Source organism: Arachis hypogaea, chromosome 16 (assembly GCF_003086295.3).
Source record: "Arachis hypogaea cultivar Tifrunner chromosome 16, arahy.Tifrunner.gnm2.J5K5, whole genome shotgun sequence".
Taxonomy (NCBI): Eukaryota; Viridiplantae; Streptophyta; class Magnoliopsida; order Fabales; family Fabaceae; genus Arachis; species Arachis hypogaea.
Window position 1 is genome coordinate 125,451,826 of NC_092051.1, and position 24,507 is coordinate 125,476,332.

General features: G+C 34.6%; 1 protein-coding gene, 1 long non-coding RNA gene and 1 other non-coding gene across 3 annotated transcripts; 2 read left to right on the top strand and 1 right to left on the bottom strand.

Annotated features, from left to right (window-relative positions):
* The first annotated feature begins 9,058 nt into the window (after nucleotides 1-9,058).
* Nucleotides 9,059-9,166, top strand: LOC112760659 (small nucleolar RNA R71). The gene has a single exon (XR_003181089.1). It is a non-coding gene; the product is annotated as a small nucleolar RNA R71 (small nucleolar RNA).
* Nucleotides 9,167-20,157: 10,991 nt separating this feature from the next.
* LOC140179848 (uncharacterized) lies at nucleotides 20,158-20,949 on the bottom strand. Its single transcript, XR_011873675.1, has 2 exons — nucleotides 20,706-20,949; nucleotides 20,158-20,633 (listed from the first exon to the last, which is right to left on the bottom strand). It is a non-coding gene; the product is annotated as an uncharacterized lncRNA (long non-coding RNA).
* A 1,026-nt stretch (nucleotides 20,950-21,975) lies between these two features.
* On the top strand, nucleotides 21,976-24,302 carry LOC112754889 (NADPH-dependent aldehyde reductase-like protein, chloroplastic). The gene is made up of 2 exons (XM_025802691.2): nucleotides 21,976-22,463; nucleotides 23,783-24,302. Exons 1-2 carry the CDS (start codon nucleotides 22,096-22,098, stop codon nucleotides 24,189-24,191), a joined length of 777 nt encoding a protein of 258 aa, XP_025658476.1. The 5' UTR covers nucleotides 21,976-22,095; the 3' UTR covers nucleotides 24,192-24,302.
* Nucleotides 24,303-24,507: the final 205 nt, after the last annotated feature.

Sequence of the window (24,507 nt, forward strand, 5' to 3'; positions counted from 1 at the left end):
AAAAATAAAAAAATTTTAAAGCAAAAAAAAGAAAAAGAAGTAAGAGCAATAGAAAAGAAGAAAAAAAAAATGCATCCACAATAATAACAGAAAAAATATAAGTTTTTTTTTTTTGTCAAATAGATTGGACAATCTCTCGTTCTAGGCATTTCAACCTCACCCACACTACACTTAGTTGCTCACACGTACAATACTTAAGGATTTTATCCACTGCTTGGCCTAGCCAAATCTCCACTACTTGGTCTAACCAAATCTCGAAATCAGGTGCTGAGGTGCACTTATTGCAAGATATACATGATGATCATTAGACTAAGGCCTTGTGCATGAAAAAGAATGAAATTAAAATGTGTGATTTTTAAGCACATTTATTTGGATGGTTTTTGTTAGGCCTATAAGTTAATAAATTAACTTGACTCTACTTGGTTACTAAAAGGATTTAGTTATACAAAAAGATTCTTCTCCAAAGTACATTTTTTTCATGGACTTTAATTAAAGAATAAAAATCCAACCCAACTCTATCTATTTTTACAAAAAACAACGCAATTATTTATAAAAAAAAATCCTTCAACTCCTAATCTTATTATTTTGGAACAATATGAATTATTTGTTAAAAAAATTCATAAAATAATTATGAGAATTTATCTGTGGGAATTTTTTTGTAATATATGAAATTTTAAATTTTACAAAATTCTTTCTAACAATAGAACCAATTACTGCCATCACTATCAGTCTACCACTATCTTTTTTGCCCTCATCATTATAATTTCTATTTCTACTTTTTTTATTGTGCAGTCATACTTTATCATTATCATTATTTCTTCTATCACAATCAACGCCAATATCACCACCACCACCATCAACATTATCATTCTCTTCTCTCATGTTTTGTTGGAGGCTCAATTTTTTAATATTGTAAAGAAATGTGTGTTTTTTAACATTATTTTTTTATATGCGTGTTTAACACGGCTATGGATTTAGATTTTGCTTTTCAAAAGATGAAAAACATCATTGCCATATTGCGTGTATTAATATTTTTAATAAACTAAAAACAAAACATTATTTCCGCTTTATGAAGAAAAATAATTTTTAAAAAAAATTTGAAATTGAAAATGGCAATGTCGTTTGTATGACAAGAACAAATATAGGTAACACTTTTTATAAATGGCAGGAATCTATTTGTAATCAATGTCATTGAATCAAAATAAGATGAAGTGTAATAATTGAATGTAAAAAAACAAAAATGTATAAAAAATGCTGCACTTTGGAAAAGTAATAAAAATAAGAGTAATTCTCCACATACAAGTGATTTTCAATACAAGTCATACAAGTCATTTATATTCACGTCGTTTCACGTTTTTTTTTGTGCCTCCTTTTCTTTTTCTTCTTTCTCCGTGCTTCCTCTTCCTCTTCCTCTTTCTCTTGTTCTTCTTCTTCTTCTTCTTCTTCTTCTTTCTCTGTGTCTCTTTTTCTTCTTTTTCGTAATTTTTCTCTCTCGTTATCATCGTCATCAACACCACCTCTTCCTCCCTCTTTTTTTTATTGAAATTTCTTCTCCTCTTTTCGTTTTCTCTTTCTCCTTCATCAAAATCACCAAAAAAATGAAGAAACATTATTCAAGGTACTGTTTTACTGTTCTTCTAGTTTTTTTTCTAGATTGTCTCTGTCATGTGCCTAATCCTTAACCAGTAAAACATTAAAAGATTTCAAGAAGAAATATACTGTCTCCCCCTATAATGGGTGTATTTCTTAAATCCTTTGGGTGAATTTCTTAAATCCTTTGGGTGTATTTCTGTAATCGTTTGGTTTATTTCTGTAACTGTTTGGGTGTATTTCTGTAATCATTTGGATGTATTTCTATAATCATTTGGGTGTATTTTTGTAATCGTTCGGGTGTATTTCTGAAGTTCCATCATCTTTAAAACAATTTCAAAACTTGATTTCAGAAACCATGAAAATAAAAAAAAAACAGAAGGAGATCGAAGGCAAAGAGAGAACGCTTTTCCATACAAATCATACAAGTCATTTATATTCACGCCGTTTTCACGTTTTTTTGTGTGCCTCTTTTTCTTCTTCTTCTTTCTCCGTGCTTCCTCTTCCTCTTCTTCTTCTTTTTCTTCTTTTTTTTTTCTGTGTCTCTTCTTCTTCTTTTTCGTAAAAAAAGAAACGAAGATGAAACACGCGAAGATGGCTCAGTAACGCGCGTGTTAGGCCCAACTTGTAAGACTTGTAAACAAAAATGACTTGTATGTGTAGCACTCCTCTAAAAATAATTACTTGAGTGTCTTCTTTAGTCTTGACATTTTGATATAAGTAGGGTTTGAAGAAAAGTTTGGAAAAGTGATGGAATAAAGGGAGGGAGGACCAAAGAAGATGGTTTGTGGAGAAGAAAAAATGAAGGGAAGTGAACAGGATTGAGGTGTTTCAGCAACGAAAAGAAAGAGTGTCACACATGCATGAAAACAAAACGTTATTGACGTTTTGTGAAAAAACGGTATTGTGGTTCTACATCTCAACGGCGTCGCTGTTTTGGTCGTTAACTCGAACGCCTCCCACAATAATATATTACACGTCGTTATGATAATTTAAACATATAACTCCACACTTCTTCAAATATTTTAAAAAAAAGTTTTCCTTGTTGGATGCTATTTTTTTAAATAGTCTTTATAATGTAATTTTTTTTTATAATTGGTAATAATTTTTTGGTGTTTGCTACGGTACGATGATAAATTCATATGTATCGATACGTTTAAAATATAGACAAGTAATAACAAGCCACGTGGAATTTATTTTCCACATCAGCATTTAATTTATTTTGTTTAAAATATATATTATATCACCACTTTTACTAAAATACCCTTTTAATTAAATAAACATAAAAAATATTTTTTTATTTAATTTTATAAAAAAATTTTAAACATCTTTACTCTATTTGATTAGATAAAAATACTCTTTTAAATTAATCAAATTTTAAAATTCATCTCATCCTAATTTTATATTTTTAAATAATTTAAACAACAAAACAAAAACATATTTAAAAAACAAAAATAAAAAATAAAAAAATATTTGTGAAATCTGGGTTTCAGAGACCTCTTCATCTTCTCAAGTTCTTCACTCTTCTTCGTGTCTCTCTCTCCCCCTGGAGATCGGCCTCTCTCACCGTGGCGTCACTGTTGCTCTCTGTGTCGTCATCGTCTTGCACATAGTCGGGCGCCTTCGTTGCGCTCTTCGTCGCCGGCGGCAAAAGCAGCAGGTCTTTGGGCTCGTCGTCTTCTTGCTTCGAGTCTCGCCGTCAACCTCCTTCGCGCAATCAGAAGCTGCTTCATGATTTGTTCAGTTCTAACAAAGGTAGGATTTTATTGTTCCAAGTTAGTTGAAACTTGAAACCGTGACGCTGATGTTTTTTTCCCTTTTCATTAGAATCATCGAAACCAAAGCTACACACTGTTAAAACCAGTGTTCCTCCTTTGTAGTTTCCATCATTCATTGCAAGTTTTTCTCTATTTTCTCGCACACCATTCTCCATTCCTTCTGGTACGCGGAATCGTGATTACACTTTAATTATGTAAAGTTCATTGCTCTTTCTTTCCCTGGAAATGGCGCAAAAAACATGATGCCAAAACCACGGTTCACAACTCCGTGTAACTGACCAGCAAGTGCACTGGGTCGTCCAAGTAATACCTTACGTGAGTAAGGGTCGAATCCCACGGAGATTGTTGGTATGAAGCAACAATGGTCACCTTGCAAATCTCAGTTAGGCAGATATAAATTGATAATGGTGTTTTCGAAAATAATATAATAAAATAGGGATAGAGGTACTTATGTAATTCATTGGTGAGAATTTCAGATAAGCGAATGGAGATGCTTTTCGTTCCTCTGAACCTCTGCTTTCCTGCTATCTTCATCCAGTCAGTCTTACTCCTTTCCATGGCTGGCTTTATGTGATACATCACCACTGTCAATGGCTACTTTCGGTCATCTCTCGGGAAAATGATCCAATGCCCTGTCACGGCACGGCTAATCGTCTGGAGGCATCACCCTTGTCAATGGCTTCATCTTATTCTCTCAGTGAAAATGGTCAACGCACCCTGTCACGGCACGACTATTCATCTGTCGGTTCTCGATCATGCTGGAATAGGATTTACTATCCTTTTGCATCTGTCACTAACGCCCCGCAATCGCGAGTTTGGAGCTCGTCACAGTCATCCAATCATTGAATCCTACTCGGAATACCACAGACAAGGTTTAGACCTTCCGGATTCTCTTGAATGCTGCCATCATTCTAGCTTACGCCACGAAGATTCTGGTTAGGAGATCTAAGAGATACTCATTCAGTCGAAGGTAGAACGGAAGTGGTTGTCAGGCACGCGTTCATAGGGAATGATGATGATTGTCACGTTCATCACATTCAGGTTGAAGTGCGAATGAATATCTTAGAAGCGAAATAAGATGAATTGAATAGAAAACAGTAGTACTTTGCATTAATCTTTGAGGAACAGCAGAGCTCCACACCTTAATCTATGGAGTGTAGAAACTCTACCGTTAAAATTACATAAGTGAAAGTCCAGGCATGGCCGAGAGGCCATCCCTCAAACGTGATCTAAGATAGCATACAACTGATCAAAGATACCTAATACAATAATAAAAGGTCCTATTTATAATAATCTAGCTACTAGGGTTTACAGAAGTAAGTAATTGATGCATAAATCCACTTCCGGGGCCCACTTGGTGTGTTCTTGGGCTGAGCTTGAGTGTTGCACGTGTAGAGGTCCTTCTTGGAGTTGAACGCCAGTATTTGTGCCAGTTTGGGCGTTCAACTCTGGTTTTGGATCCTTTTCTGGCGCTAGACGCCAGAATTGGGCAGAGAGCTGGCGTTGAACGCCAGTTTGAGTCGTCTAAACTTGGCCAAAGTATGGACTATTATACATTGATGGAAAGCCCTGGATGTCTACTTTCCAACGCAATTGGAAGCGCGCCATTTCGAGTTCTGTAGCTCTAGAAAATCCATTTTGAGTGCAGGGAGGTCAGAATCCAACAGCATCAGCAGTCCTTCTTCAACCTCTGAATCTGATTTCTGCTCAAGTCCCTCAATTTCAGCCAGAAAATACCTGAAATCACAGAAAAACACACAAACTCATAGTAAAGTCCAGAAATGTGAATTTAACATAAAAACTAATGAAAACATCCCTAAAAGTAACTAGATCCTACTAAAAACATACTAAAAACAATGTCAAAAAGCGTATAAATTATCCGCTCATCACAACACCAAACTTAAATTGTTGCTTGTCCCCAAGCAACTGAAAATCAAATAGGATAAAAAGAAGAGAATATACTATAAATTTCAAACTATCAATGAAACATAGCTTCAATCAAATGAGCGGGACTTATAGCTTTTTGCCTCTTGAATAGTTTTGGCATCTCACTTTATCCATTGAGGTTCAGAATGATTGGCATCTATAGGAACTCAGAGTTCAGATAGTGTTATTGATTCTCCTAGTTCAGTATGATGATTCTTGAACACATCTATTTCATGTGTCTTGGCCGTGGCCCTAAGAACTTTGTTTTCCAGTATTACCACCGGATACATAAATGCCACAGACACATAATTGGGTGAACCTTTTCAGATTGTGACTCAGCTTTGCTAAAGTCCCCAATTAGAGGTGTCCAGGGTTCTTAAGCACACTCTTTTTTTTTTTGCTTTGGACCTTGACTTTAACCGTTCAGTCTCAAGTTTTCACTTGACACCTACACGCCACAAGCACATGGTTAGGGACAGCTTGGTTTAGCCGCTTAGACCAGGATTTTATTCCTTTTAGGCCCTCCTATCCACTGATGCTCAAAGCCTTGGGATCCTTTTTATTTCCCTTGCCTTTTGGTTTTAAGGGTTATTGGCTTTTTCTGCTTGCTTTTCTTTCTATTATTTTTTTTCGCCTATTCTCTTTTCTTCTTTTTTTTTTCTGTAAGCTTTGTTCTTTGCTGCTTTTTCTTGCTTCAAGAATCATTTTTATGATTTTTCAGATTATCAAATAACATGTCTCCTAGTCATCATTCTTTCAAGAGCCAACATATTTAACATTCTTAAACAGCAACTTCAAAAGACATATGCACTGTTCAAGCATACATTCAGAAAACAAGGAGCATTGTCACCACATCAATATAATTAAACTAAGTTCAAGGATAAATTCAAAATTCATGTACTTCTTGTTCTTTTGAATTAAAACATTTTTCATTTAAGAGAGGTGATGGATTCATAGGACATTTATAACTTTAAGACAAAGTTACTAACTATTGATGATCATGTAATGAAGACACACACATAGATAAGCACATAACATAGAAAACGAAAAACAGAAGAAATAAGAACAAGGAATGAATCCACCTTAGTGATGGTGGCGTTTCCTTCTTGAGGAACCAATGATGTCCTTGAGCTCTTCTATGTCTCTTCCTTGTCTTTGTTGCTCCTCCTTCATTGCTTTTAGATCTTCTCTGATTTCATGAAGGATGATGGAGTGCTCTTGATGTTCCACCCTTAGTTGCTTCCAATAATTGTGTGGAAGAAAATGTATCCCCTGAGGTATCTCAGGGATTTCTTGATTTGCAGTCAAATGTTCTACCACTGAGCTATAGACCCTTGATGGAAGCTTTTGTCTTCCCTTTCCTCTTTCTAGAGGTTTCTTTGGCCTTAGGTGCCATCAATGGTTATGGAAAAACAAAAAAGCTATGCTTTTACCACACCAAACTTAGAATGTTGCTCGCCCTCGAGCAAAAGAAGAAAGAATGAAGAAGATATGGAGGAGATGGATGGGAGTGTGTATTCGGCCATATGGGTGGGATTGGGTGGGAGAGAGATGTTGAATTTTGAAGGTAGTGGGTGTATGGATGTGAGTGGTAAACGGAAAACAGAAGGGATGATCATGAATGGAAAGAGAGATGATGAGGTAGGTGGGGATCCTGTGGGGTCCACAGATCTTGAGATGATCCTGTGGGGTCCACAGATCCTGAGGTGTCAAGGCATTTACATCCCTGCACCAATTTAGGCATGTAAAATGCCCTTGCACACAACTCTGGGCGTTCAGCGCCAGGTTGGTGCCCATTTTAGGCGTTCAACGCCCATTTGTGTGCCATTTCTGGCGTTGAACGCCAGAACCATGCCTGTTCTGGCGTTCAGCGCTCAGAAGCTGCCCATTTTGGGTGTTCAGCGCCAGAACCATGCTCTGTTCTGGCGCTGAACGCCAGACAGATGCTCCTCCAAGGTGTGATTTTTCTTCTGCTGTTTTTGATTCCGTTTTCAATTTTTATGTTTATTTTGTGACTCCACATGATCATGAACCTACAAAGACATATAACTAAGAAAAATATAGTTAGATAAATAAAAATTGGGTTGCCTCCCAACAAGCGCTTCTTTAATGTCAATAGCTTGACAGTGGGCTCTCATGGAGCCTCACAGATGTGCAGAGCTTTGTTGAGACTCTCCAACACCAAACTTAGAGTTTGATTGTGGGGGCTCTGGTTGACTCTGCTTTGAGAGAAGCTTTTTCTGCTTCTTCTCCATGGTTGCAGAGGGAGATCCTTGAGTTTTAAACACAAGGGAGTCCTCATTCCATTGAAGGACTATTTCACCTCTGTCAACATCAATCACAGCTCTTGCTGTGGCTAGGAAAGGTCTTCCTAGGATGATGGATTCATCCTCTTCCTTTCCAGTATCCAGGACTATGAAATCAGCAGGGATGTAAAGGCCTTCAACCTTTACTAACACGTCCTCTACTTGTCCATAAGCCTGTTTTCTTGAACTGTCTGCCATCTCTAATGAGATTTTAGCAGCTTGCACCCTATAGATTCCCAGTTTCTCTATTACAGAGAGGGGTATGAGGTTTATTCCTGAACCAAGGTCACACAGAGCCTTAAAGATCATGGTGCCTATGGTACAGGGTATTATGAACTTTCTAGGATCCTGTCTCTTCTGAGGCAATGTCAGTTGATCCAGATCACTTAGTTCATTGATGAACAAGGGAGGTTCAACTTCCCAAGTATCAATGCCAAATAGTTTGGCATTCAGCTTCATGATTGCACCAAGAAACTTGGCAGTTTGCTCTTCAGTAACATCCTCATTCTCTTCAGAAGAGGAATACTCATCAGAGCTCATGAAGGGCATAAGGAGGTTCAATGGGATCTCTATGGTCTCTAGATGAGCCTCAGAGTCCTTTGGTTCCTCAGAGGGAAGCTCCTTATTGATCACTGGACGTCCCAGGAGGTCTTCCTCCTTGGGATTCACGTCCTCCACTCCCCTTGTAGGTTCGGCCATGGTGCTTATGTCAATGGCCTTGCACTCTCCTTTTGGGTTCTCTTCTGTATTGCTTGGGAGAGTACTGGGAGGGATTTCAGTGATCCTTTTACTCAGTTGGCTCACTTGTGCTTCCAGATTTCTAATGGAAGATCTTGTTTCATTCATGAAACTTACAGTGGCCTTAGACAGATCAGAGACTAAGTTTGCCAAATTAGAAGTATTTTGTTCAGAGTTCTCTGTCTGTTGCTGAGTGGATGATGGAAAAGGTTTATTATTGCTAAACCTGTTTCTTCCACCATTATTAAAGCCTTGTTGAGGCTTTTGATCCTTCCATGAGAAATTTGGATGATTTTTCCATGATGAGTTATAGGTGTTTCCATAAGGTTCACCTAAATAATTTACCTCTGCTATTGCAGGGTTTTCAGGATCATAAGCTTCTTCTTCAGAAGATGCCTCTTGAGTACTGTTGGATGCAGCTTGCATTCCATGCAGACTCTGAGAGATCATATTGACTTGCTGAGTCAATATTTTATTCTGAGCCAATATGGCATTCAGAGTATCAACTTCAGGAACTCCCTTCTTCATAGGCGTCCCATTGTTCACAGGATTCCTTTCAGAAGTGTACATGAACTGGTTATTAGCAACCATGTCAATGAGTTCTTGAGCTTCTGCAGGCATTTTCTTTAGGTGAATGGATCCACCTGCAGAAGTGTCCAATGACATCTTTGATAACTCAGATAAACCATCATAGAATATATCTAGGATGGTCCATTCTGAAAGCATGTCAGAAGGACACTTTTTGGTCAACTATTTGTATCTTTCCCAAGCTTCATAGAGGGATTCACCTTCTTTCTGTCTGAAGGTTTGAACATCAGCTCTAAGCTTGCTCAGCTTTTGAGGAGGAAAGTACTTGGCTAAGAAAGCCGTGACCAGCTTATCCCAAGAGTTCAGGCTGTCTTTGGGTTGAGAATCCAACCATAATCTAGCTCTGTCTCTTACAGCAAAAGGGAAAAGCATGAGCCTGTAGACTTCAGGATCTACTCCATTAGTCTTAACAGTATCACATATCTGTAAGAATTCAGTTAAGAACTGAAAAGGATCTTCAGATGAAAGTCCATGAAACTTGCAGTTCTGCTGCATCAGAGAAACTAATTGAGGTTTCAGCTCAAAGTTGTTTGCTCCAATGGCAGGAATGGAGATGCTTCTTCCATGTAAATTGGAATTAGGTGCAGTAAAGTCACCAAGCATCTTCCTTACATTATTATTATTTTTGGCTGCCATCTCCTCTTCCTGTTCGAAAATTTTTGAAAGGTTATCTCTGGATTGTTGTATTTTAGCTTCTCTTAGTTTCCTTTTCAGAGTCCTTTCAAGTTTTGGATCTGCTTCCACAAGAATGTTCTTATCCTTGCTCCTGCTCATATGACAAAGAAGAGGGCACATAATAATAATAATAATAATAGAGATCCTTTATACCACAGTATAGGGATCCCTGTGTGAGTAGAAGAAGAGGGGGAGACAAAGAATGTAATATAATGGAAGAAACACAACTGTGAGGAGGGTTGAGATGTGAGATGAGATGTTAGTAGATGAATAGAATAAGATGAGAGAGAAGGAATTTTTTGAAAATAATTTTTGAAAAAGAGTTAGTGATTTTTGAAAATAGTTTTTGAAAAATGTTAGTAATTTTCGAAAATTAAGATTTAAAAATTAAAATAATTAATAAATTAAAAAGAAATTTTGAAAAAGGGAGAAGATATTTTCGAAAATGAGAGAGAGAGAGAGTTAGTTAGGTAGTTTTGAAAAAGTTAAGAAACAAACAAAAAGTTAGTTAGTTAGTTGAAACAAATTTGAAAATCAATTTTGAAAAGATAAGAAGTTAGGAAGTTAGAGAAGATATTTTGAAATCAAATTTTTGAAAAAGATAAGAAGATATTTTTGAAAAGATATGATAGAAATTAGTTTTGAAAAAGATTTGATTTTTAAAATCACAATTAATGACTTGATTCATAAGAAATCACAAGATATGATTCTAGAACTTAAAGTTTGAATCTTTCCTAACAAGCAAGTAACAAACTTCAAATTTTTGAATCAAAACATTAATTGTTATTGTTATTTTCGAAAATTTGGTATAAAAATAAGAAAAAGATTTTTGAAAAAGATTTTTGGAATTTTCAAAAATAACTAAGAATTTTGAAAAAGATTTGATTTTTGAAAAAGATTTTGAAAAAGATAAGATTTTCAAATTGAAAATTTGATTTGACTCATGAGAAACAATTTGATTTTAAAAATTTTTGAAAAAGTCAATCCAAATTTTCGAATTTGATGAGAGAAAAAGGGAAAGATATTTTTTTTTATTTTTGAATTTTTATGATGAGAGAGAAAAACAACAAAAAGACTCAATGCATGAAAATTTTGAATCAAAACAATGAATGCATGCATGAATGATATGAATGTCAAGATGAACACCAAGAACACTTTGAATGTCAAGATGAACATCAAGAACATACTTTTGAAAAATTTTTGATGCAAAGAAAACATGTAAGACACCAAACTTAGAAATATTTCATGTTTAGACTCTAAGAAACGAAAAATGCACATGTAAAACAAGAAAAGACACAAAACATGAAAACATCAAGATCAAACAAGAAGACTTACCAAGAACAACTTGAAGATCATGAAGAACACTATGAATGCATGATATTTTCGAAAAATGCAAGATGCATATGCAAGTGACACCAAACTTATGATATGACTCAAGACTCAAACAAGAAACACAAAATATTTTTTTTTTTGATTTTTATGATTTTCTAATTTTTTTAGATTTTTATTTTATATTTTTCGAAAATTATTTAGAAAGAAAGAAAAATAAGGATTCAAAATTTTTAATATGAATTCCAGGAATCTTATGCTCTAAAGCTCCAATCAAAGGGTCAGGCATGGCTTAATAGCCAGCCAAGCTTTAGTATGTAACTCAAACATGACACGCCTGACATTCCTTACATTCAACAGTCAATTGGCTAAGAAAGATAAAGAAGCTCTTCTCTTGAGTATAAGAATTGAGACATGGCTTTACAGCCAGCCAGGCTTCAACATGCTTCATGAAACACTAGAATTCATTCTTAAAAATTCTGAAGCCATAGAATAATTTATTTTTGAAAACATTTTTTTTATTATATTTTTGAAAACTTTTTTTTTTCGAAAACAAAGGAGAAAATTTTGAAAGATTTTTGAAAAATTTTTGAAAATAAAATAAAAAGAAAATTACCTAATCTGAGCAACAAGATAAACCGTCAGTTGTCCAAACTCGAACAATCCCCGGCAACGGCGCCAAAAACTTGGTACGCGGAATCGTGATTACACTTTAATTATGTAAAGTTCATTGCTCTTTCTTTTCCTGAAAATGGCGCCAAAAACATGATGCCAAAACCACGGTTCACAACTCCGTGTAACTGACCAGCAAGTGCACTGGGTCGTCCAAGTAATACCTTACGTGAGTAAGGGTCGAATCCCACGGAGATTGTTGGTATGAAGCAACAATGGTCACCTTGCAAATCTCAGTTAGGCAGATATAAATTGATAATGGTGTTTTCGAAAATAATATAATAAAATAGGGATAGAGGTACTTATGTAATTCATTGGTGAGAATTTCAGATAAGCGAATGGAGATGCTTTTCGTTCCTCTGAACCTCTGCTTTCCTGGTATCTTCATCCAGTCAGTCTTACTCCTTTCCATGGCTGGCTTTATGTGATACATCACCACTGTCAATGGCTACTTTCGATCATCTCTCGAGAAAATGATCCAATACCCTGTCACGGCACAACTAATCGTCTGGAGGCATCACCCTTGTCAATGGCTTCATCTTATCCTCTCAGTGAAAATGGTCAACGCACCCTGTCACGGCACGGCTATTCATCTGTCGGTTCTCGATCATGCTGGAATAGGATTTACTATCCTTTTGCATCTGTCACTAACGCCCCGCAATCGCGAGTTTGGAGCTCGTCACAGTCATCCAATCATTGAATCCTACTCGGAATACCACAGACAAGGTTTAGACCTTCCGAATTCTCTTGAATGCCGCCATCATTCTAGCTTACGCCACGAAGATTCTGGTTAGGAGATCTAAGAGATACTCATTCAGTCGAAGGTAGAACGGAAGTGGTTGTCAGGCACGCGTTCATAGGGAATGATGATGATTGTCACGTTCATCACATTCAAGTTGAAGTGCGAATGAATATCTTAGAAACGAAATAAGATGAATTGAATAGAAAACAGTAGTACTTTGCATTAATCTTTGAGGAACAGCAGAGCTCCACACCTTAATCTATGGAGTGTAGAAACTCTACCGTTAAAATTACATAAGTGAAAGTCCAGGCATGGCCGAGAGGCCAGCTCTCAAACGTGATCTAAGATAGCATACAACTGATCAAAGATACCTAATACAATAGTAAAAGGTCCTATTTATAATAATCTAGCTACTAGGGTTTACAGAAGTAAGTAATTGATGCATAAATCCACTTCCGGGGCCCACTTGGTGTGTGCTTGGGCTGAACTTGAGTGTTGCACGTGTAGAGGTCCTTCTTGGAGTTGAACACCAGTATTTGTGCCAGTTTGGGCGTTCAACTCTGGTTTTGGATCCTTTTCTGGCGCTGGACGCCAGAATTGGGCAGAGAGCTGGCGTTGAACGCCAGTTTGCATCGTCTAAACTTGGCCAAAGTATAGACTATTATACATTTCTGGAAAGCCCTGGATGTCTACTTTCCAACGCAATTAGAAGCGCGTCATTTCGAGTTCGGTAGCTCCAGAAAATCTATTTTGAGTGCAGGGAGGTCAGAATCCAACAGCATCAGCAGTCCTTCTTCAACCTCTGAATCTGATTTCTGCTCAAGTCCCTCAATTTCAGCCAGAAAATATCTGAAATCACAGAAAAACACACAAACTCATAGTAAAGTCTAGAAATGTGAATTTAACATAAAAACTAATGAAAACATCCCTAAAAGTAACTAGATCCTACTAAAAACAATGTCAAAAAGCGTATAAATTATCCGCTCATCACCTTCTTCGACCTCATCGCCACAAAGAATCCTTATATTCTCGCTCACCCACTTCGCTAGATCACACTGTCATTTGAGCTCAGCAGCTAAAAAAATCGATTTTCGATTTGTGGGGTTTGTTCAAAATGGCGTCTTTCACACATTTAAGATTTCTCTCTCTCAGAAACAATACCAAAATTCAGAGGCTGCCTGCTTCAATTTGCAAACTACTAAATTTGCGATCTTTGCTTCTTGATGGGTGCACAAAGCTTGAAGTATTGCCACAAGCCCACAAGAATTGAGAAATTTGATCAATCTCCAACATCTGGGGATAACCACAAAGCAATTTGTTTTGCCTGAGAGTAACATTGCAAACCTGAGCTCTCTTGAATATTAATGTATTAAAAAGTGTGACAAGTTGGAGTCATTGTTTGTAGGGAGAAAGTTGCCTAATCTTTGAACTTTGGAGGTTGATAGTTGTGAGAGGTTGAAGTCTATACCACTTGATATTAACCATTTTCCTCAATTGGAGACGTTGGTAATCAACAAGTGTGGTGATTTGGAATTCTCTGAGGAAGTACCTGAGATTAAAAGTCCTTTATCTTCATTCTTTGCCACAGCTGGTGGAGACCTTGCCTAGTTGTTTTCAAGGATCGGCAAGCACATTAGAAACTTTGGCTATTAAAGAGTGCATCAGGATGGAGTCACTTCCTGAATGGCTGTCAACTCCAAGTTCATTGAAATCTCTTCAAATAACAAATTGTCCTAATTTGAAGTCTCTCCCCAGTAACCTTCATCGCCCAGCAATTAAATCATTTCAAATCAGTGATTATCCTAGATTACAGAAGATGTAGGTTGGGTTTGGTAAAGCTTTTACTTTTTAAAAGCTGCAGCACTTGCGTTTGGTAAAATCAAATTAAAAATGACTTTTAATAAGTACAAGCACCACAATTGTGTTTAGTAAAACAGCTTTTAAAAGTTAAAAAAATTATAATAAACATGTTTATAACAAAAAATAATTTCTTTTTTCAAATTTTTTAAAAATTTATATAATATTTTAAAATAAAACAATGTTAAAATAAAAAATTCATAATAAACATAAATATAATAAATAAATTCTTTTATTTTTTAACTTTAAAATTTTATATAAGTATCATAAAAATTTATTTTATCCTAAACATCATTACTAAAAATACTAAATTACCTAAATCACTATAACCTAATTTTTTCCACCAATCAAACTTGATGCTATATTATTTCGAACCATCTCCATAGTTTCAAGAAACTCATCTCCAACTTTTTCAACTCCATTTTCAGCTTCACCTTCATCGCCATATCCATCTTCTTCTTCAAGCTCAACATCCATCTGATCATATTTTTTAAACTTACGATCACTTGTAGAATAACGTCTAATGTAGTTATGCAGAGCCATTGTTGCAATAACAATTTGAATTTATTTTTTATAGCTAAAACTAGGCATATCTTGTAAAATTTTCCATCTCTTTTTCCAAACTTCCAATGTACGTTCTATCACGCTTCTAAGTGAAGAATGAGCATAGTTATATATTTCGTAGTATCCAGAAGGTCCATTAACACGACGAAATTCTGGCAAATGATATGTTGCTCCTTTGTATGGTCCTAGATAACCTTTCTTTTTTGGATAGCCTGCATCTACTAAATAGTATTTACCTGTATATTATTAAATGAAAGAAAACATGATAAGAAATTAAATCTATATATGGAGTATATAATTTAATCTTAAAGATAATCAAGTATTACCTGGTGGAGGTTTTGGAAAGTTCAACTCAGATGTACCAATTGCATGTAAAAATACTCTTGTGTCATGAGCTGTCCCTTCCCAACCGGCCAAAGCAAAATTAAATTCCATATCAAAATTACATGCAGCCATAACATTTTGGGTTGGAATTCCTTTTCTACCAATAAATCGAATTTAGTCTTCAGTAGACACAATCACTGGCACATGAGTTCCATCTATAGCACCAATTGCATCCTATGATTAACATGATTAGAATATCAATTTTACAAATACTATAAAACAAATTTAATACGAACACATGCAATGAAAGATAATAATTTTTTTGTAATTATTTATAATATTTTTTAAAATAAATAATATATAAATTACCTTAAAGTGAGGCCAATATCTATCATCATTCCTTAATTTTGTAGGCACTTTTTTAAAATCACGATCCTTTGGTTGTATAATGTCTATGGCCATTTTGCACACAGCTTGTAGCACTTCTTCAAATTTTCGACTTATTGTTTCACCGAAATGTTGAAACCGCTCCTTAGTTGACTTATTTGAGTTTCCACCTCCTAGTACAAATAGGAACATTGCTAGCATTTCTGCAGCACTTATTCTCCTTGAGGCACATAAACCATAGTTTGTTTCCAAATCATAGCATAGTCTTTTGAAAACATCTTTTTCCATCCTAAACATGCTGCAATAACGACTATTATTCCCTTCTAATATCTCTTTAAGCCATTTGTTTCCTGTTTGTGTAGAAGTCATACATGGTCTTTTATAGATATACTTATTATAATATTGGAAGACCAAACATATTGTGGAAGTTAAAACTCGATCAAATTCTTCCTCTTCCTCTTCATCATAATCAATTTCCATATTCCAATGCACTGTATAATAACTATATTAAAAGAAAGAACACAAGGATTAAAAAAATAGAATAATATATCAAGAAATGAAAGTCTTGTAATTTTTATTTGCAATAAAAAAGATCAAATAAAATAAACAAATCCAAGCAAATGAATGTAAATAGCAGACACAACTCATGGTTTATAAAATGAATGTAAAAAAATCTTAAAAAAGCTTTGTAAATAAACTGTTCTCCTTCTCCTCTTGGACATTCTTTTCGTTCATTAACCACGCAACTTTGACTTCTTTATGCTTTAAGGCAACGAACAACTCTCTTTTATCTTTATCCAAGAAGAGTCGAGTTGCAAACATATAAATTTGTCCAAGTGGATCTATATCCGGTATAGCATCCAGTTCTTCTATTGCTTGAGTTATACTAGGTCCCAAAGTATCATTTTTATTGGAGCTCCTACGTTCCACAGCCTCACAAAGTCTATCAATTTGGTGTGATAATTTCTGAGCACCTCCAACTTTTTTTGCTTTCTTGTAAGTATTAGCATTAGTGAAATTTTCCCTTTTTCTTTTAATGTTTATAATACTAGACTCAGGCTCTATATCAGAATCCTCACTATCTTCAAGTTGTGTATCTTTCTCAATTGAAGAAGGAACTATTCCGGAAGATAGAGTCCAAACATCTTCTCCTGTTGCAGCTGTTCTTTGAAACATCCTATCCAATGTTGCCTCAAAATCTGGATGAATCCCTTCTTTTATAAATTTTTTAGCCTTTGGAATAACCTACATAAAATATTGATACATAGTACTAATTTTATATATATATATATATATATATATATATATATATATATATATATATATATATATATATATATATATATATATATATATATGTATGCTACTATGCTTACCAAACTAAGCTTAAGAATACTAACCGCTAATTTTTTAGCCCACCACTCTTCACTTGCATCAATTGTCTTTTTAGCAGAATCCCATCCAAGTCCAGTCTCGTTCCCTTTCAATTGTTTCCAATTCTTCCAATCTACTTTCAACTTATTCCATTTGTTTCTCAATTGTTTTCTATTATATTCTTTTCCCGTAGCTTTTGTGAATTCAGCTATCAATTGTTTCCAACCTTTGGTATCAAAATGTGTGTCCGGTTTGCTATCAGCTTCAATACTTTTCACACACAAAGCACAAAAGATATCTACTAGATTTTTGTTCCATTGTGCAATTTCTTTTCCATCATTTTTTTCTTCAGATGTGATCAAATTCATTGTTGTAACCATCAAAACTTATCATATGATAACAAAAATTATTCCATAAGTTCATACAAAAATTGAAAGATTGAAAATAAAGTAAATCATAAAATTTTAAGTCACGTATATCTAAATACTTGTTATGTGTTACATAATAATAAACTTTATAAAATATTATTATCAATTAATAAGACTAATAAACATACAATATTATTCTATTATAGTAGGCCAATAATAACACAGGAACCAGATATATTATAAAAACAAAAGAATCATAGAATAATTAATTAACATTACTTGGAAAAAAAATCACAAGAAACAATAAACTGATAATATGATTCATGAATCAAATTTTGGAGTTCTAATTGAATTAATTAACACTTTATTTTGATACTAACTCAAATTTTAGAGACTAATAATTAACATATTTACTTGATTTATTCTCTGTACTAATATAAATAGATTTATCATTAGTTAATAATAAAATTTATATGTAATCCAATGTTAGTACTGGGTACGATCATTACCCACCTATATATATTGGCTCACCTTTACAGATCATAAAAAATAGGACACTTATCTCAAATAAATTACTCTTATGATTATATATCTATATTTATATATGTATATACATGTTGTTATTATAATTTGGACTAATGTTCATGCAAAGAAAATTTTATGATTGGTTTTCATAAACCAGATCAACCTCTTCCCGTTTCAAAGAACAGAGAAAAACAAATATAATAGATCTACTGAAAAAAAACAAAATTAACGCAAAAAAAAAAATAACATAAATAGATAGAAGTTCATACCTAATATGTGATAGAGATATATTTGTATTGAAATTTGTGAAGATTAGGTTGAAAAATAAAAAATATATAAAAATTGTGTTAGAATTTGTGAAGGTTAGGATGAGAAGTTAGAAATATACGAAGATTTTAATAGCAATATAATAGTGGAAAATATGTGCGGGAAAATAAAAAAAATTTGATAAGCATAAGCCAGCTTTGAAAAGCTCCCTCCTAGGTGCTTTCAAAAGCACCCCTAACTTTTAAAAGCCGTAAGCACAAGCACTTGGATTTTTTAATTTACCAAACGCAAAATAACGTGCTTGTGCTTTTAAAAAGCACAAGCACCTCTTGAAAAAGTTTTACCAAACCCAGCCGTAGACTATTGGCAGGAGATACCTAACATCAAGAAGACATCATAAAAGGAAGATGAAGAAAAATTGGAGAAAGATCTAAGACTTGATGGCCGAGATTAAACTATAAGTGACTTTGTTTGTTCATGTTTTCCATTTTGTATAGTTGTTGTTTTTGTTTTCCATAATGTACACTTGATCAGAACTGCACTTGGATTGTCTGTTTGATATACAACATTATGGCAACATCTCTTTTAGATTCGTGTCTTCTATTCCTGTATGGTTATTTTTCCATCAAACTCCAATTCAAACACTCCTGCTTGCCACCTTTGAAATTTGCTACTAATTAAATGTAAAGTTACAACCTCGGGGTCAGGGAGGGACATCTATGAGAAATCAAGCTTTTTTCTTAAAATTTCTTTTAACCAATATCTTCAACATGTTTGAGTAAATAGACCATGATCATTGAGAAATTATGGAAGAATTTGGATAGCACTATTTGATTTAATGAGAACTAATGCAGGGTACTAAGTAGTTGTAAATAGACGTCCCTCCCTATATGTGGAGGGTTTCGGCCGGTGCAAGTTAGCGGCTGTGCAAATTAAAGTCTGTGCCAGTTTCCTCAGTTAGAAACTTTGATAATCGGCAGTTTTGACAATAAAGAATGGCTTATTAGATCTGAGGATATGAATGTTGTCTTGAGGTTAAAAACCATTATTCTTTTTTATATGGATCCCTTGCCTCATTTTCTCCAACAATATGCAAGCACGTTACAAAATTTGGTGATTGGATGGTGCTACAAGCTGGTGGTACTTTCCAAATGGCTGTCGAATCTGAGTGCTTTAAAATTTCTTTATATCTTTGATTGTTCAAAATTAATGTCTCTTCCCAGTGATATCCACCGCCTAACAAGTCTCCAAGTTTTGCGAATCATAAGTTGTGCTGAGTTATATAAAAAATACGGGCCGCAAGTTGGAGAGTGCTGGCCCATGATATCTCACATCAAGCATATTGACATTATAAAGACATGGAGTAGCTAATGGAAGATGAAGAAGAATAGTCTTAACAACCTGGATTGAAGTCAAAGTGCCTTTTGTTTCTTCATCAGTTTCGAAGTGTACACTATTGTTCTTGTTTTGTTTTGAACTATATGTCTACTGATTTTTTTAAGTTTTTATATCTTCTTTTGTAATTCAAGATGGTAATTCAAGAAGTCTGGTTTAGTGTTGACTCTAATAAAATTCTGTACAAAGTAGACATTAAGTTACAATCTCAAGGAAGGACATGCATGCATGATATTATCTTACTTGCTGAAACATATTTGAGTAAATAGTTAGCACTAGTAATTGAAAATGTGGAATTTCTCAAGAACTTGGATAACATTTTATTTGGTAAGATGATTATTAGGTGGGTACGTGCACCGCAAAAGAATAGCAGCACAAGCAGAAACAAATTTGGCATGTGTTGCTATGCTTTATCTTTCCCCATTATATTGCACCGTTTCTAACTGTTAAAATTTTTATTTAGTATAAGATAGTAGACTGCATAAGTTTGCAACTTGAAAATTAAAATCTTGACATGAATAAATGAAAATCTTGGTGAAATATGCATTGGAACCTGAAGTTGTGTACTTAATTGACAATTCAGTGTCCTTTTTGGATTTGATGAATGAGATGCAAAAGATCATAAGTTCAAGCTAAACCAGATTAGTAGTGAAAAAAAAGGGGATGACAAATAATTAGCATTTAACAATTTTTTACTGGAGAAATCTTCAAAGTTCATCAAACAAAGCACTTTGTAGCAGAACTAAATTGGAGATCATGAAATTTCAATGTAATATATATAACTAAATAATGCAGTTTGGACTAAGAAACACTAATTTTCAAAAAGAGTCCATAAAAAATATAGTGCATAATAATTTTTTAAGTAAAAGAGATGAAACTAACAACTCTTAATAGTCCATATGCGCACAATTTCGATGCTTGTTTCATGGCTCTCCAAATGCTAGAAATGGATCTAAAATTAAGATGTATCAGATGCAGCAGAATATGATCACTAACAGAATTTGAAATTCACCACTACGGGGCAAGAAAAGAAAAAGAGTGTTTGCTGAATATGAGCAATGGTGCATAGCTGATCCGCAAAGCAGCGACGTTGAGTTGCAGGCAGCGCTGAATTGGGCTTGTGGAAGTGGAGGTGCAGATTGTAGCAAAATCCAAGTGAACTAACCATGCTTTCTCTCATTGCATTGAACGCAGCTGCAAAAGTTGTGTAGCTTTGGTTTCGATGATTCTAATGAAATGGGAAGAAAACATCAGCGTCACGGTTTTAAGTTTCAACTGACTTGGAACAATAAAATCCTACCTTTGTTAGAACTGAACAAATCATGAAGCAGCTTCTGATTGCGCGAAGGAGGTTGACGGCGAGACTCGAAGCAAGAAGACGACGAGCCCCAAGACCTGCTGCTTCTGCCGCCGGCGACGAAGAGCGCAACGAAGGCGCCCGACTATGTGCAAGACGATGACGACACAGAGAGCAACGGTGACGTCACGGTGAGAGAGGCCGATCTCCAGGGGGAGAGAGAGACACGAAGAAGAGTGAAGAACTTGAGAAGATGAAGAGGTCTCTGAAATTCAGATTTCACAAATATTTTTTTATTTTTTATTTTTGTTTTTTAAATATGTTTTTGTTTTGTTGTTTAAATTATTTAAAAATATAAAATTAAGATGAGATGAATTTTAAAATTTGATTGATTTAAAAGAGTATTTTTATCTAATCAAATAGAGTAAAGATGTTTAAAATTTTTTTATAAAATTAAATAAAAAATATTTTTTATTTTTATTTAATTAAAAGGGTATTTTAGTAAAAGTGGTGATATAATATATATTTTAAACAAAATAAATTAAATGCTGATGTGAAAAATAAATTCCACGTGGCTTGTTATTACTTGTCCATATTTTAAACGTATCGATACGTATGAATTTATTATGGTACCGTAGTAAACACCTAATTTTTTTCAACTTAACCACTATCCCTAAAAAAATTCTTTAAAAATAAACTTATTAATAATTCATAAAAATTTAAAATTTTCATAAATTATAAATAAAAAAATCTTACAAAATAAATTTTTATTATTATTTAATAAAATTTTTTTAAAATTCATATTATCTCAAAAATAATAAGATTAAAAAAAGTCACATTGTCTTCGGAAAAAATTGCCAAAAACCGTATTAAGGATCCGTTTGGGAAGTGTCAAAAGTAATTTTTTTGAGCTTTTGACTTATGAAAAGTAATAGATTAATGTCTGGTGTAATTTTCAAAATCAAATTATAGTTTTTTAAGAAGCTATTTAAGAGTTTATAGAGAAGTTAAAAAAAATGATTTTTCTCACAGTACTATTATTTTTTATCACATTTTTATAAAATAAACACTTTTAGAATTAAAAATTCAAATACAAAATAACTTATTTATAAGCTACTTTTAATATAGTCATTTATTATTTAATATATTTTTTTTAAATTTAATTAAATTATTTTTCCAAACTGAATAAAAATATTTACTGTTAATTTGACCAAATTAATTTAATATTATTTTCTCCAAAATAATATCCTTTAGGATGTGTTTAGATAAAATAGTGTCCTATTTTAGTCTTTAGAAACGTGCGAATTAATTCTTAACTGGCGGCGGGTTGGGAATAGCTGGGGAAATTAAAAACAAACACGGCTTCAGGCAAACAAGGCCACTGCAGAAACCCATGGCTACTCCACTTCAAGACCGAGTCGCAATCATCACCGGCTCCTCCCGTGGAATCGGACGAGAAATCGCTCTCCATCTCGCCTCACTCGGCGCCAGAGTACTTATCAACTACACCTCCAACTCCTCCCTAGCTGACTCACTCGCTGCACAGATCAACTCCCACGCCGCCGCCGGAGCTGTCCTCCCTCGCGCCATCGCCGTCCGAGGCGACGTCTCGGAACCGAACGACGTGAAGGCGCTGTTCGACTCGGCGGAGCGCGAGTTCGGCTCGGCGGTTCACATCCTGGTTAACGCGGCCGGTGTTCTTGATAGCAAGTACTCGACCATAGCCAACATTGCAGTGGAGGATTTCGATCGCATTTTCAGGTACTCTAACTGGTTATTGTTTCTGGCTTTCTATTCCTAAAGTGAAACTAAACAGTTAGGATCAATTGATAAGCCTTTTATAAATTGTTGGCAATTGATTGACAGAATTTTAGTTTAGTTAGTCAAGTAGCTGCATAGTATGAGTTGGGATTCGGAAAGTTGAAATAATTTTCCAGTATAGGTGTTCTTGCAATAAGCTTCTATTCACAACTTAACTGATTCAACAATGGGGTAAAACGTTAATTTAGTCACTGGAATTGCAAGGTCCATTCATTTGTTTCCCTGGTATCTTTAAGAAATGCTGGTTTAGAGTTTAGTCCTTCAAGTTGAATTTTGTGAATCAATCTAATACCTATTTTCTGTAATCACCAAATTACAAAAAGTTTTAATTAGTCTTGATGCAATTAGTCCCTGATGTTTTCTCTAAAATATCACAAATGAGACATCACATATCAGTCCTTGAAGTTTGAACTAACCTTACGGCGAGGACAAAATTGGTTGACTGAATTTAATTCGAGGGATAAATTGAGGTGGTTACAAGATAGATAAACCACATTTTATTTTATTCTAATTTTTTTTTTTTAAAACAAGCAGCTCTTACAAGTTACAACTTCAAATTGAGGTTTTACTCCCCATATTGTCTTGGTCATACTAGTAACACTACTTGCTATATGCAAAGCACAAATAAACCTGCATTATTATTTCTTATTTATTTTTTGGAATGGGCATTGTTCTTTATCAATATACCCAGTTTGCGAATGAGGTCATTGTAGGGTATAGCTAACTCTGTTCTTAGTTACTACTAGTTATACACCATTTGAGTTAGATGTCATAAATATGAACAAATGATTTTTAATATATTTTTTTGGGGATTGTTCTGGAAAAGAGGAAGTAGTGAACTTCTGGTTGCTCTTCTTTTTCCAAGATTGAATAATAGAAAACAACATTCAAAAGCTCCTTCTTGGGCCTGCATCTGGAAGTTTAAGCTTGAACTTCCATTTTCTCTCTGATAATTTCCTCCTAATAAATGTTTGTTCATGTGTCCTCCAATTTCTCGACAATAAATATAGATGGCAGGAGAATTGTAGTATTGTTTTTCTTTTGTACTTTTCTAACCTTATTGGTTGAGTTCGATCAAGAAATTTTCCTGGCATTCATGGAGATCATCAGTAGCATAGCATGTGCGGTGGAAGATATTGTTTAATGCTCAATTCATATTATCATAGGGCCTTACAAATTTAATATCAAATATACATGCAGAAACATCATAACTGATTGCATATAAGTGTGCTAAACAAGACCCATTGGATCTTTAACAGTGTAAATGCAAGAGGATCATTCCTGTGCTGCAAAGAGGCAGCAAACCGATTGAAACGTGGTGGTGGAGGTCGAATCATAATGCTAAGTTCATCGATGGTGGGTGCACTGAGACCAACTTTTGGGGCATACTCAGCATCCAAAGCAGCTGTTGAGGCCATGATTCATATTCTGGCAAAAGAGCTGAAGGGAACCGGGATTACAGCGAACTGTGTTGCACCTGGGCCAATTGCAACTGAAATGTACTATGCTGGGAAGACCGAAGAGCAAGTGAAAGCGAATATTGCAGAGTCTCCTCTCAGTAGGCTTGGTGAGCCAAAGGATGTAGCTCCTTTGGTGGGATTTTTGGCTACTGATGCTGGTGAATGGGTTAATGGGCAGGTCATTCGGGTTAATGGTGGCTATGTTTAGTAGCTCTTGTATACTGTTCTACATGATCTCTCTTGTACGTTGTTGCATAAGAAGTGAAAACCCTGTAAAAAGGAACTAAATAAATAATTGTCATAAATAATTTCTTGATGATGTAGTTGATCCCTTCTAGTTGAAGATACATAATGCTTTCGTGGTCTTCTTTCCTCTAAGTTCTTTTGAGTTACTCGAGTCCAGCTCTTTGTTATCAAATCAAGTTGTGCAGCATACCAATTAATTCTTACAATGAGTCAATGAGATTACTTTACACCTGATTCCTATTTGTTATGGGATATTTAGTTTTTTTTTTTTCCCTTTT